The sequence below is a fragment of the Drosophila rhopaloa genome, unplaced genomic scaffold (genome assembly GCF_018152115.1).
Source record: "Drosophila rhopaloa isolate 14029-0021.01 unplaced genomic scaffold, ASM1815211v1 contig_115, whole genome shotgun sequence".
NCBI lineage: Eukaryota > Metazoa > Arthropoda > Insecta > Diptera > Drosophilidae > Drosophila > Drosophila rhopaloa.
The window spans coordinates 13,990,566-14,003,572 of record NW_025334990.1 but is presented as its reverse complement, the minus strand read 5'-3'; the positions used below and the strand labels follow the sequence as shown (position 1 = coordinate 14,003,572).

The following is a 13,007-nucleotide window of genomic DNA, read 5'->3' as shown; positions in this document are numbered from 1 at the left end:
CTGCTCTAAGATAGAGAGCGCCCTGTACAATGCATTATTCACACGTTTTCCTGCGCGCTGGAAAGGCAATTGTAAGACAGCCATTTACATTGCCTTTCCAATGTGTTCGATGATTCAATTTCATTTAAAATATAATTTCGGTTTGTACGAAATAAGAAAACACAAGGAAAATGTCTTTTTTGTGTGGAATAAGAAAAAGTGGTTGGGTTCCCATGCGTCAAATATTCTTTTCAAGCAAACAATCAGAGTATTTAAATTATTTAATTTTTAATTACATAAACTTGCCGTTAATTAGTTACGGGTAGCTGGCGAAATAATAAAGAGGGAGCTTGATTTCATGGGGACAATTAACGATGAATGGTAGCAATGTTTGTTTCTCTGAGGCCATTGCACACCCACGCCGGATTACTTGGAGATGTTGTTTCCAGTTCCTGGACGCCAGAAGATGCAGCAGCTAATCCTGCGGCCCCTGCTTCTTTCGCTTGCGACGGGGCTTGCGCTTCTTCTTTCGCTCCTATTTGCGCGACCCCTTGCCGCCTTCGTCCTTGCCCTTGTCGGCCTTCTCCTCCGTCTTCTTGCCGTCCTTGGTCTCTTTGTTGTCCTTGTCCTTGCTCTCCTTGTTCTTCTCCTTGGCCTCCTTGCTCTCGCTCTTGCCCTCCTCGGCGTCGCGGTTCGCCAGCTTGTTGTTGATAAGGTTGTGCAGGGCAATGATCGAGCGCACCATGGAGGCCAGGTAGACAACTAGCATCTGGTCGTTGGTCTTCACGTACATGGTGCCCGTGAACTGGTCGTTGGTAATGTCGGGCAGCAGGTTGAAGATGTCCTGCAGCTGGTACACGATCTGGTGGTTGATGGGCATCTTGCTGTCGCCCACGCGCTGCAGATACTGCTTGATGTCCCGCAGCTGGGCATTCAGACCCTTCAGTCCCATCAGCTGGTTGGTGATCTTCTGCGACAGGCTGCCCACGGTGGTGTCCTTGATGTCGCGCAGCAGGTGCTCCACGCCCACTTCCTCCGCCTCCTCGGCGCCAATCTCGCTGGGCACATGCTCAAAGGTTTTGCTGGTGGGAGAGCCGTCGTCGTGGACCTCCTCCACGGATATGTACGCCTCCGTGGGCAGACCCAGGTCCTTGGGCTTGGCATCGATGATGACCAACACGGAGTTGGGACAATAGCGACGTACCAGCTCATTGATGGCTATGTCATTCTGGTGGAGCTTGGGTCCTGTGTGATACCAGCCCACCACTCGTTCCCTGGCATTGACCTTCTTGAACATGCCGTACATGTTTTCCAGGTAGTCGTGATCCAGGAACCACACCGACTTGTCCTTGTCATCCTCGTCGAAGGGCACTGCAAATGAAAAGGAGTCTCTAGTTTTCGGGCTGTGCTTTCGGATGACTGACGTGCACTACTAACCTGCAAAGCTGTTGGACACATCGAGGACTCCCTTGGAGCGCCAGCATCCCAAGAGGACACCCACAACGCGCTTCTGGTTGCCGATCTTTCCCATCCGGTTGAAGTGATCCACCACGGACAGCAGAACCAGTGGATGCACTATCACTTTGTTTACGCTCACCTCCAGCGACGGCATGTTTGTGCTTTTTTGGGGTTTTCGGTTCGAGGTTTAATGTTACTTCTGCACCGCTTGCTAGGTGCCAGGCTGCTCTGTTTTTTGTGGGGTTTGGCTTTCGGTGAGTCCTATATTTTGCGAAATTACCTGCAATTTGCGGCAAAAAATTCAGAGCAAAATGACAAGCAGAAACGATTTGCAGTGTGGCCGTCGATATTATTCTTTAATAAACCGTAATACCACGCTGTGAACGCGACATGGCGATAGCTGGTCACACTTCGATGTGAGCTCTTGGCAAGATATATTTGTATTTATTTAAGAAATGTTTTAATAGAGACATGTATCCTATAGATACCTGCAATAAGAAATTTAAATAATTACTGATTGGCTAGTCAGTTTATGTTACAACAGAAAGGGTATCAAAAATTCGCCTTACCGGAGACCAATTTACTTCCTTTTATAGTATATTCTTGCTAGTGAAAAACGGTCACACAGTGCTTATGGGAAAATCATGAGAAGAAAAGCGCCGTGCAAACAGTTAGAAAGTGCGCAATCGGACTGCGGAAGTGCGAAAAAGAACGGTCAGTGAGTCTGCACCTGCTGCTCGCCTGCAATTCCACAAAGTAATTTTCCAATCGATTAAATTAATTATTTTCCTCCTTCGTCTTCCTGAGTGTGTGTGTGTGTGAGTGTTGTTTCTGTTTTTGCCCTTGGCGAAGGCAAATAGTGCTGCTCTCTTCTCGCACAGATGACCTAAACGCCATTTTTTGCTGGCGTTGCCGGACCGCCGGCAACGTTGCAATTGAAACGCAGTGGCAGCACCAAGCATTGCGCGAGAGAAATTTCTAAGCATTTTTATGGGGAAAATACGTTTTAAACGCCTCCGCAAAAGGGTGTGTAGTTAAAAACAATAAAAAAAAAAGCAGAGATAGTGCAGTGATTGATAAAGCCGAAAAGCGAATCAGTGAGTGTATGTGGATGAGGTAATTCCCAAATTCCGAATTCGTGACTGCGTGCGTCCCCAAGTTTCACGCCCATTCGCCGACTTCGTTTGCTCCGTAATCATCAATGAGAGGTTGCGTTCACTTAAAAGTGCGATTCGTGCGCGTGTTGTTTACAAATTGCGGGCTGCATAGTGCGAATTCAAGGCGCCACAACTTATTTGCCAACTGGTCTCTGTAAAATCCCGAGTTTCGCCGAGATTTGGCCAAATTAAGTGGTACGGTTGAGAGAGGGGGGCTTAAAAGCCCAGAGACCAGCTCACAAACACTTAGAAGAGCCACGCATACCCTCACACTCACACACACGCTGCGCTCTTTTGTCTACGTCTTTGACTTTTTCTCGTTTGTAATCATTTTCCTCCCATTCGTACGTGTTTTTTCTACAAATATTAGAGCTCGCGAGCTGCTAATTAAATTATAAAACATACAGAAGCGTTAAAGACGGGCCAAACCAAGCCCACAATCCCCGCTCGTTGGCCTATTTCGCTAAAAAAACGAAGGAATCTTAAAGAGAGAGTGCCAAGAACGTCTGAAAAGGTGAGTTATGGACATAGACCCACAAAAACTGGGCTAATTCTACGGCGGTTCCAACGTTCTATGGGTTTAACCGTAGTTCCACCGGATTTGAACGCCTGCCAAGTCTATACCTTGCCATACACCTGCCGAGCCAATCAATAAACGTTTGCCAATGTCCGCAGCTTTCACCAAATCTAGTTTTCCTGCTTGGACTCTCGCCCAGGAGCTCACTATGTAGACTCAACCCAAATCATCATCATCATCATCAGCAGCAGCAGGGGAAATCTACAAAAGAGCGAAAATGTCTTTTATCACCAACCTGAAGAAGGTCTTCCACCTCGGCGGGGGTGAGGCCAAGAAGAAGCGCCTGTACAACAACATCAAGATGGACACGGATCCGGAGGAATTCTGGGAAATGGTCGGTGAACTGGGTGACGGGGCCTTCGGGAAGGTCTACAAGGCCCAGCACAAGGAGCAGAAACGCTTCGCTGCTGCCAAAATGTGCCAGCTGGAGGACGAGGAGAACCTCAGCGACCACATGGTCGAGATTGATATTCTCTCGGAGATCAAGCACCCCAATGTGGTGGAGCTGTACGAGGCCTTCTCCCTCGATGATAAGCTTTGGGTGAGTATCTTAAGAGGGTTTTTGGAACCGGAAAGCAGAGTAATCTTTGGGTAATTCCTTCATTCAGATGCTTATCGAGTACTGCGATGGCGGAGCCTTGGATAGCATTATGGTGGAGCTGGAAAAGCCCCTGACTGAGCCGCAAATTGCCTACGTCTGCAAGCACATGACGGAGGGTCTTACCTTCCTGCACCGCAACAAAGTCATCCATCGCGATTTGAAGGCAGGAAACGTGCTGCTAACCATGGAGGGCGGCGTGAAATTGGGTAGGTTTTTAAGATACCACTGTCCAAATATAAATTTATACATATTATCAAATTTCAGCGGACTTTGGCGTCTCGGCCAAGAACAAACATACCATGCAGAAGCACGACACCTTTATTGGCACTCCCTACTGGATGGCCCCCGAGCTGGTGCTCTGCGAAACGTTCCGGGACAATCCGTATGATCACAAAGTGGACATCTGGTCACTGGGAATCACTCTCATCGAACTGGCCCAGATGGAGCCGCCCAACAGCGAGATGTCGCCCATGCGAGTGCTGCTCAAGATTCAAAAGAGCGAACCGCCCAAGCTGGAACAGCCTTCCCGATGGAGCAAGGAGTTCAACGACTTCCTTAAGAAGTCCTTAGTCAAGGTGGGTAACTCTTTTGGGTGTGGAATTTTTTCCTTTATCTGACTGGAATGTTATTTTTTGCGCATTAGGATCCACAAGTGAGGCCCACAACGGATGTCCTGATGCAGCATGGCTTTATCAACAGAAATCTGGACGCGAAGCCCATCAAAGATCTGCTGCTCGAATACAAGGCCGAGGTCGTGGAGGAAGTGGTGGACGATGAGACCGAGGTGAGTGCGCTTTATTTATCCATTTATCCCTGTGCCCTGCACCGCACCCTTGTAGACCAAATGCTAGATGTGATGATAATCTCTATGTTCTCTCACCTCTCCAACTGCTCTTTCTTCTCTCTTACACGCTGCCGCCTCAACCCAACCAAAATCGCACCGCGCGATTCATTATTTTTATACGTTTATCTTGGTTTATTCTCGACTATTCTTTGCCTTGCGTTTATTTTACGTTCTCTGTTCTGTTCCACTCTGCCAAAATGTCGCAATGTTTATTCTTATCATTTGTATGTGGTTACTTGGAAATAATTGATATAGAAGCTTAAACGCCAAGTGAAGCGGCGCTCGCTCTATCAGAGGGTTGGTAAGTCGTTCTACAGCAACCCGTCCGCGCTCCGTCCGTTCCCGGCACCCACACCCCACCCATCCGGCACTGCATCCCAGGCACTGGCCTCCCTAGGCGGGGGCACAATTAGTTTACTTATTTTATCAGCATTGCCAAATGCTGCTTATCACTTAGCTCCTTCGCCGAAGGCATTTTTCATTCGTTGTGTTTGTTTATGTGCTTTGGTTTCTCAGTAAGCCCTTGCCATGCTATCGGTTTCTTGCGGTAATTATAGCAAGCACACTTTCAATCACAAACGGTTTTAAATTACTAATCAGTCTGGCCAGCATTTAACTGACAGACGTGTCCGTTTCGCTATCTATAAGCTCCTTACATCAAGACTCAGATATTGTTTATGGTACAATAAAAGATAGAACTAGCAAACAGTGCGTTATTATGCTCTTCGTCGGATGTAAACAAATTCCTTTAGGGTTGTTTTTGTGTTTAAAAATAGCAATTACTCAATTGTAGAATTTATGTTAAGATATTATGCAAATTCGGCACGACGAATATAGTTAAAAGATTGTAGTTGCTGAAGTTGTAAAAGTCAAGTAGCTCTGCTAGTTGAAAGTCTATAATTTAGGAAATACTATAATTATCTTAATGCTAATGAGTTGTTTTTAATCTTTCTCAGGAACCCCGCAACTCGGCGCTCCAGCTCGACCTGGACGATGACTCTGCTTCGCTGCAGAGCCAAGACATTGACAAACGTAAGAAGCTTTTTTATATTATTCACCTTTAGACCTCCAGCTTATACCTTAAATACCCTGCAGTTCCAGGTACACCTACATCCATTTTGCGGGATGCCAAAGAGCAGTCCCAACCAAGTAGCAGTTTACCAATCGCAGCAGCGGCCACTGCAGCAGCAGCTACAACCACAACTAAAGCAACCACTCCGGACAGACCAAACCACACAAAGGATGACAATGCTGAAGCGGCAGCCCAGCAGCCGCCGCATACCAAAGTGCCTGCTCCAGCGCCGCCGTCGTCTCAACAAACGCCACCACCGCAAGTCCAGCAGCCACCAACACCACCAGCCCAAATCCCAGCGGCCGTGCTGCAAAAGAAACCCGAAGATGTGGCAGCTGCAAATGAAACAGCTGAAAAAACCGAATCCGACAAGAAGGTAAGAACTGCTCATCTAGTTGAATCATACAAACCGATTTTAATTATCCGCTTTCTTTAGCACTTTGTCAAAAAGGAAAAGGGCAAAGCGCCGCCCCCACCGTCACCCCTGGGCCTTACAAATGCCAAGCCGCCTGCCAGCGATTCCCAGACATCTCCCAAAAAGCTGGCCACGCCCGAACCCGCCTCCTCAGTCACCACAGCCATTGAGGTGGCCATTGGCCAGGAGGCAATTGAGCCGAAACCGCAGCCGCCCTCACCCACAGCTTCTTCTATTGTGTCAGTGCAATCGGTGGCCTCTTCCAGATCCTCTGGCAGTGTCTCGAATGCTGTCCTTAGTTCGAGTACATCGTTGATCACCATCAACAGCGATCCACCCACACCGCAGCATCATCAACAGTTACAACCACCACCGCAGCATTTGGTACTGCCAAACAGTTTGGAATCTGTGAGTCAGATCACAGTGGTGACCAGCACCCATCCGCCGGTGATTATCGACAACTCGGTGGTGCCGCCGCAGAACGAGGTGATCATTGTATCCAACGATCTAAACAAGAGCACTCACCTGCATGAGTCCTCGACGGACGACGACTTTCCCTCGCTGGACGACAGTTTGGGCGATGCCAGCACACCGCCCCACAAGCAATCCTCCATGATATTGGCTGTCAATGAGCCGGCAGGAGTTGTTCCTACTCCTCCACCGCAGCCGCAAATTTCTTCCACTGTCCACGCACGCAAGCTGGACGAGAGCGAGGTGTTGATTGTGAGCCCCTCCTACGCGGATGATGACTCCGCCTATAACACGGCATCTGGCAGTCACAGTCACGATCACAGCGACCATCTGATGGACACGAGCCACGTATCCGTGGTTACCGTGGGCGATGAGGGAGTCAAGGTGAAGGACAGCAGCAATGAGCTGGGCAAGCGACAGCCCAACGGACTTGGCCTTGTGCCCGAGGACGTGAACATCATTGTGAACCGATTCAAGCACGAGAAGCGATCGCCGGACAGCTCGCTGAGCGAGAATGGCTCGGTGCGCGGACGCCGGGGCATCGAGGTGCTGGTGGGCGGCAGCGGAGGATCCGACGTGGACAGCATTGGCACCAACACTAGTCAAGACAGCCGGAACGAGACGGATCACAATAACAAGCAACAGTTGCAGCCACCAGCGGCAGTACTGATGCCTCCACCACCTCCGTCGGTGACGAATAACCACAATCATGAGACCATTAACGAGGATGAGGAGGTGGTGATCCGGCCCAAAGCGAGGGTACCGCCCGTGGTCAAGTCTGTAAATGCTCAAGGCCTTACCAAAGAGGAGATTGAGCTGCGCAATCTGCGCAAGAAGACACGAAAGCGAACCCGCAAGTTCGAGATCGATGGCGTGCAGATGACCACCACCACGAGTCGGGTGATCTACGGCGACGATGAAAACGGACGAATCTACGATGACCACGACTTCCGCAAGCAGGAGCTGCGCGAACTTAAGATGCTACAAAAGCAGGAGAAGAAACAGCAGACCGAGCTGTACGTGAAGGAGCAGCAGGGCAAGGAGCAGCAGGATCGCCGCTTTGAGCAGGAACGATCCTCGCTGGAGAAAACATACGAGGCGGACATGGACTTGCTGGCGCGTCAACACAAACAGCAGGTTGAAAAGACAGAGCAGGGGCAGGAGAATGAGCTGCGCTCCACGTCCAAACGCATTCGCGCCGATCAGGAGCAGGAGCTGAAGATCTTCCGCGAGAACCTTAAGCAAGAGATCCGTCTGCTCAAGCAGGAGGTCGACCTGTTCCCCAAGGACAAGCGCAAGGATGAGTTCAAGCAGCGCCGCTCGGCCATGGAACTCGATCACGAGGAGAAGGAGCGTGCCTTCCTGGATTCCCTGAAGGAGAGGCATGAGCTTCTATTAAGGCGACTTAGCGAGAAGCATCGTGACCACCTGGCCACCATCAACCGCAACTTCCTGCAACAGAAGCAGAATGCGATGAGAACGCGGGAGGCACTTCTCTGGGAACTTGAGGAGAAGCAGCTTCATGAACGCCACCAGCTGTCCAAGCGACATGTAAAGGAACTCTGCTTTATGCAGCGCCACCAAATGATCATTCGGCACGAAAAGGAGTTGGATCAGGTGAAGCGTATGCTGCAGCGCAAGGAGGAAGACATGGTCAAGAAGCAGACAATGGAGAAGCGGGCGCTGCCCAAGCGAATCCGTGCAGAGCGCAAGGCACGAGACCTAATGTTCCGTGAATCCCTACGTATATCCACGATAGATCCGGATATCGAACGCGATCGCTTGAAGAAGGTATAAATGAATGAATTAATGTATTATTAGATAAATGAATTAAACTCGATTTTAATTGCAGTTCCAGGAGCAGGAGAAGAAGCGCTATACGCAGGAGGAGAAACGGTTTGAGGTCAAGCATCAAAAGCAATTGGAAGAGCTGCGCGCCACACGCGAAAGCGCTATAAAGTGGGTTTCCTAAAAGATAACCTCAGCCTGTACTTATTTGCATAACTTTTACAGAGAGCTAGAGCAACTCCAGAACGAGAAACGCAGGGCTCTGGTGGAGCATGAGCACTCCAAGCTGTCGGAGATCGATGAGCGACTGAAGGGGGAGCTGCGCGAGTGGCGCGATCAGTTGGTGCCCCGCAAACAGGTGTGTATGCCAAATCCCTTTTTGAGATCCGCCCAAGAGCTCTTTTAGCTATGCTCTCTGCCTTATTTCGTTGGTGTTATGTGTTTTTTTTTAATGTACAAAGTAGATCAACTCGTTTAATTTAAGTTGGTAACTATACTTATTGTATATTGATTGGTTTACGGTGAACTGTGGTGTCTTGTGCTCCCCTCTTTCCCTTAAAAATGAAACCCATCCCGACCCGTTCCGTCAAAGTTGTGCGGTTTAGAGATGAGCAATATCCGTGATAGACTACCTATGGTTATAAAACATTTGGAAATTCAATTGTCTTAACTCAACTGATTTGTCATTCAATCAATAAGTATCTGACTCATTCGTTTGTCACTGAATCATCATTAGCTACTTTTTTTTTTTTAATTGTGAGGCGATACTGTAATCTTTGCTACTGATACGAGAACTGGTACAATGACTGACGAACCCCTAGCTCATCTTTAAACCGCTGCTACTTGGCTGAACCAAGGCTGAACTTAATCCAATTATTTTTTCAACTTTTTCTCTCTCTTTACACCCACGCAAATGCATTCACTTTGGTGGCCTACTGTACCTACTACTACCTACAAAACTAAACCAAAAAAAAAAAAAAAAAAACCAAACCGATAACTGATAAAAAATTAAACCAAATATATAAAAATGCTTAACGCTGTGCTTCCCAACTACTAACAAAAAAAAAACCAACCAACCGATCAACGGATTTGGTGATGCATGTGTTTAACAACCAAATCGAATCGAGCGTAGGAACTGATCAAACGGATCAAGTTGGCCATCGATGAGCATGAGAATCGTTTCGGCCTGGTGATCAATCGGCAGGAGTTCGAGGATCAAAAAGTAGTGCTGCCTGAGCACCTGCGCAACATCTACAACGATAAAACCTCGCGCCTGCCCCGCTACACTTTCATTGATCCACAGCATATACCACGCTCCCGCTCCTCGCTCATGATGATGGGCGGCGCTGGCAGCCGTTTGTCCAACTTCCGCGGATCAGCTCCAGATCTTAGCCGCAGTGTGCCCAGTACTCCGATCCTACACAAGCAACAGCGATCGCAGATGATCAGCGATTTGGTGCTAGAGGAAGACGAGGAGCAGATGCTGAGCGAACAGATGAAGCGGGCCAGCGTGACCACGCTGCCCGCTCAGAATCAGCTGCGCCTAATCACACAACTCCCAGCCAATGAGCTGGTCAAGGTGGTGACCACCACTCCGCCAATCAACAGCGCGGAGGATACAAATGGCAAGCCAGCCATGAGCACGTTCCGGAGCAGCTCGTCACCAAAAACACCAGATGACCTGGGCCTGGTGAGCAACCGATTCAGCCGCCTGGATACCACGGCAGCGGCGGAGGCCAGCGGCGTGGAGCTGCGCATTCACGAGGGACCAGTGTTGACGGCCCACACTCAGCGCCTGCTGCACACCACCTCGTTTGCCATCAAGCGACCTTCGCTGGCAAGTCGGAGCAGCGGCAGATCCTCGCTGAGCAGTGCCCAGTCGATGTACAACATAAACGAGCTGACTACGCGGTTCACAAGCGATGCAGACTTGATTTTCGACTCCGGACGCAAAGCAGCTGCCCTTCTGGATGAAGTACAGCCGCAGCTGAGGTCCTCCGTCAAGCCGGGACACAGTCGCCTCAATGGAAGCGTGGCATCGGCGGATTCGGCCGCCTCCTCGGATGATTTCTACTACGATCTGTATGCGGCCAAGTACAGGTTGCCGAGGGTCAACCAGCGTCAGCACAGCCTCGAGGAGGATTCATCGGCCATCTAGGAGACAAAGACGGAGAAGGATCATCGCGATCAGCACTTGCCACGTTCCAGCAGCCAGTTTCCTAATTGCACCGCAGCTACTAAATACTAACCAGTCAATCAACCTGTACTCACACCTACTGACACCGAACCAACCTGCTTTTCATTCCTCGCTTGGTGCTGGCTAAATGTACATCCCTCGTAGTCCCCGTACTCCCCGAAAACACTTCATCTTGCTAACCGAATATGTATAGCTTTTCTCACCTATTAACGCTCTGCAACGGAAATTGCCATACATTCTGTCTTGCCAAAAGTTGATTATGTTTGTTGGAATTGCTATTTTATTGAACGAAGAAACAGATTACTTGTTTGCCTATTTTTAATGTTAAAGTATTTTCTTGACTTGGACCAGCCATCCGCCTCCAATCGCATTCCATTTAAGCAGTATTATCGAAGTACTTAGTAAACGAAAATGAAACGAAAAGAGAATAATAAAGAATACAATCAACATTCCACTTAGCAACATGCCAAGCATTTGTGTAGCCATATCTTACTCTAAACATTCTTATAACTATAAACATACAAATAAATATTATCATATTGCAAATTTCATGATGCTTCACTGTACACACCCACTCTTACATATAAACACCCACATGCAAACAACAACGCGCTGCTATCGAAAACCAAAACAAAAACCAAACCAAAACCAAACCAAATCAAAAAATCTGTATCCAAAAACTTTTCTTGCCGGCTCTCCTCTTCTCGTAATGTGTAAAGCAACTACAGCAGCGGCTGCAACAAGAGGTTAGTCCTTTGATCTATCCCCAGTGTGCTCCCCAACTATACGATATGGGTCAAGGCTTTGCAAACAGAGCTCGCATATCTGATGGTTTCGGAAGGCACTGTGTATTCTATGTATAGTTCTTCAGCTCTAAATGTCCTACTAATGCATGCGCTATATAGCTAAACTTTCCTCCAATCCCTTTAATATATCTCTCTAACTTGATATTGTGAGAACGAATGTTGTTGCCTAGTAAAGTATATTGTTATCCCATGTATTACTAATGAAAAACCGATATTTTGAACCAGCGCCTGGAGGAGACCTTTGCCCAGCAACTGGACGAAATGGAGACCCTGTATGGTGGCGCCCTGATTGTGTCCATGCCCTCGGACACGCTGCAGCGAGATCACTTCACCGGCTCGACGCGCAGCAGCCTCAGTTCGTATTCCGAGGGCTGAGGGCCAGAAACCTAATGCCCGGGGACGGGAAGCCAGCCTGTCGAACCGGCAAACAAAGGAACTGCAGCGGCAGCAGCTATGACAGCTATGCAGAACGTAACAAAACAATTGTCAGCCATCCATTAAGGCTTCCGCCAGAGATTGAGCGCCTCTGCCTTTGCTTATATATATATATATAGAGAGAGGGTATATATTTTTTAGATGGACATGTATGTATGTGAGTCGTGCCAAGCAGCGCGTCGGGTCAAGCTTAAGTTTTTTTGTGTCGTAAAAACGTATTGCATAAGTTTAATTTTATTATCTTGCAGAGTATGTTAGCCTATTGTTCTATTATTATTATTATTATTGTACATGTCTATCGATCTGTCGAAAAATCCAATGCGTTGAAATACCATATCTACGATTTATACATGTCCACATGTATATACATATATGTTATATGTGCACGACCGTCAAGAGCAGAATTAAATCTACTTAATATTTATCTATGTTTAACACACCACACACACACACACTCCCGCAAACAAAAGGACAAACATACGTAAACCAAACAAATATTTTTTGTTGACCTTATCGCTATTGTAAATATATCTATAAATATTTGTATCTTAACTATCCAACTTAACACACACACTTAGAGACAGAGACACATCTACGGAAAAGTTTAGCAAAAGTTAATATGTGGCAACAGGAGAAATATGTGAGATGTTGGGATTCCATAAAACAAATTGTGTGAGCACTCGAGCTTCGAGTTGCAGACGGACGTAGATATGCAGATGGATAATGAAAGGCCGTCGGGTAACGATAAAAGATATTTATATTTGTAAACGTTTATGCTTATATATTTTATATAAATATATATATATGTATTTAAAAATAAACAAAAACAATATTCAACAAAAAAAATATTAAAAAAGAATAGAAAAATTACAAAGAATTGATCTTTTCATTGGATGGAACGGTATTTAAGCCTATTGTTTTCATGCTAATTAACCAAGACTTTGTTCTTAGCAAGTTTCTTTTTCCATAGCTCTTTATGCCCTCACATCAATTTAATTTGCTATGATTAAATGGAAAACTTTGCCGTCGAAACTTCAGCAACTTAACTGCAGTAACTCAGCTTGACTGAAAGCTAAAGGGAAATTGTGCGCTCGAATGTCGGAAAATATGTCAGTACCAAAAATTGCTGAACTCTCGCCGGCATTCCAACAATATCTGTCCACTGGGCTTGGCATCTCTCTAGTTGAGCGATGGCATGCTGTGCCTT

At 47.4% G+C, this 13,007-nt stretch overlaps 2 protein-coding genes across 8 annotated transcripts; one reads left to right on the top strand and one right to left on the bottom strand.

Moving 5' to 3' along the window:
- Positions 1-242: 242 nt before the first annotated feature.
- LOC108039592 (26S proteasome non-ATPase regulatory subunit 7) lies at positions 243-2,121 on the bottom strand. Its single transcript, XM_017116647.1, has 3 exons — positions 2,007-2,121; positions 1,417-1,925; positions 243-1,350 (listed from the first exon to the last, which is right to left on the bottom strand). Exons 2-3 carry the CDS (start codon positions 1,589-1,591, stop codon positions 515-517), a joined length of 1,011 nt encoding a protein of 336 aa, XP_016972136.1. The 5' UTR covers positions 1,592-1,925; positions 2,007-2,121; the 3' UTR covers positions 243-514.
- Positions 2,081-12,589, top strand: LOC108039591 (serine/threonine-protein kinase 10). 7 transcript variants are annotated; one of them, XM_017116644.1, is made up of 13 exons: positions 2,081-2,193; positions 2,965-3,108; positions 3,270-3,712; positions 3,780-3,978; positions 4,037-4,347; positions 4,416-4,556; positions 5,573-5,648; positions 5,712-6,064; positions 6,125-8,365; positions 8,427-8,533; positions 8,588-8,720; positions 11,279-11,305; positions 11,591-12,584. In XM_017116644.1, the coding sequence occupies exons 3-13, from the start codon at positions 3,389-3,391 to the stop codon at positions 11,738-11,740; spliced, it is 4,062 nt and encodes a 1,353-aa protein (XP_016972133.1). In that variant the 5' UTR covers positions 2,081-2,193; positions 2,965-3,108; positions 3,270-3,388; the 3' UTR covers positions 11,741-12,584. The 7 variants fall into 7 exon arrangements, with proteins under 7 accessions (XP_016972133.1, XP_016972134.1, XP_016972130.1 ...); XM_017116646.2 differs by lacking the exon at positions 2,081-2,193 and adding an exon at positions 9,495-10,472 and having other exon boundaries at positions 2,562-3,108; positions 11,279-11,374; positions 11,591-12,589; XM_044456536.1 differs by lacking the exon at positions 2,081-2,193 and adding an exon at positions 4,872-4,913 and having other exon boundaries at positions 2,563-3,108; positions 11,591-12,586.
- Positions 12,590-13,007: the final 418 nt, after the last annotated feature.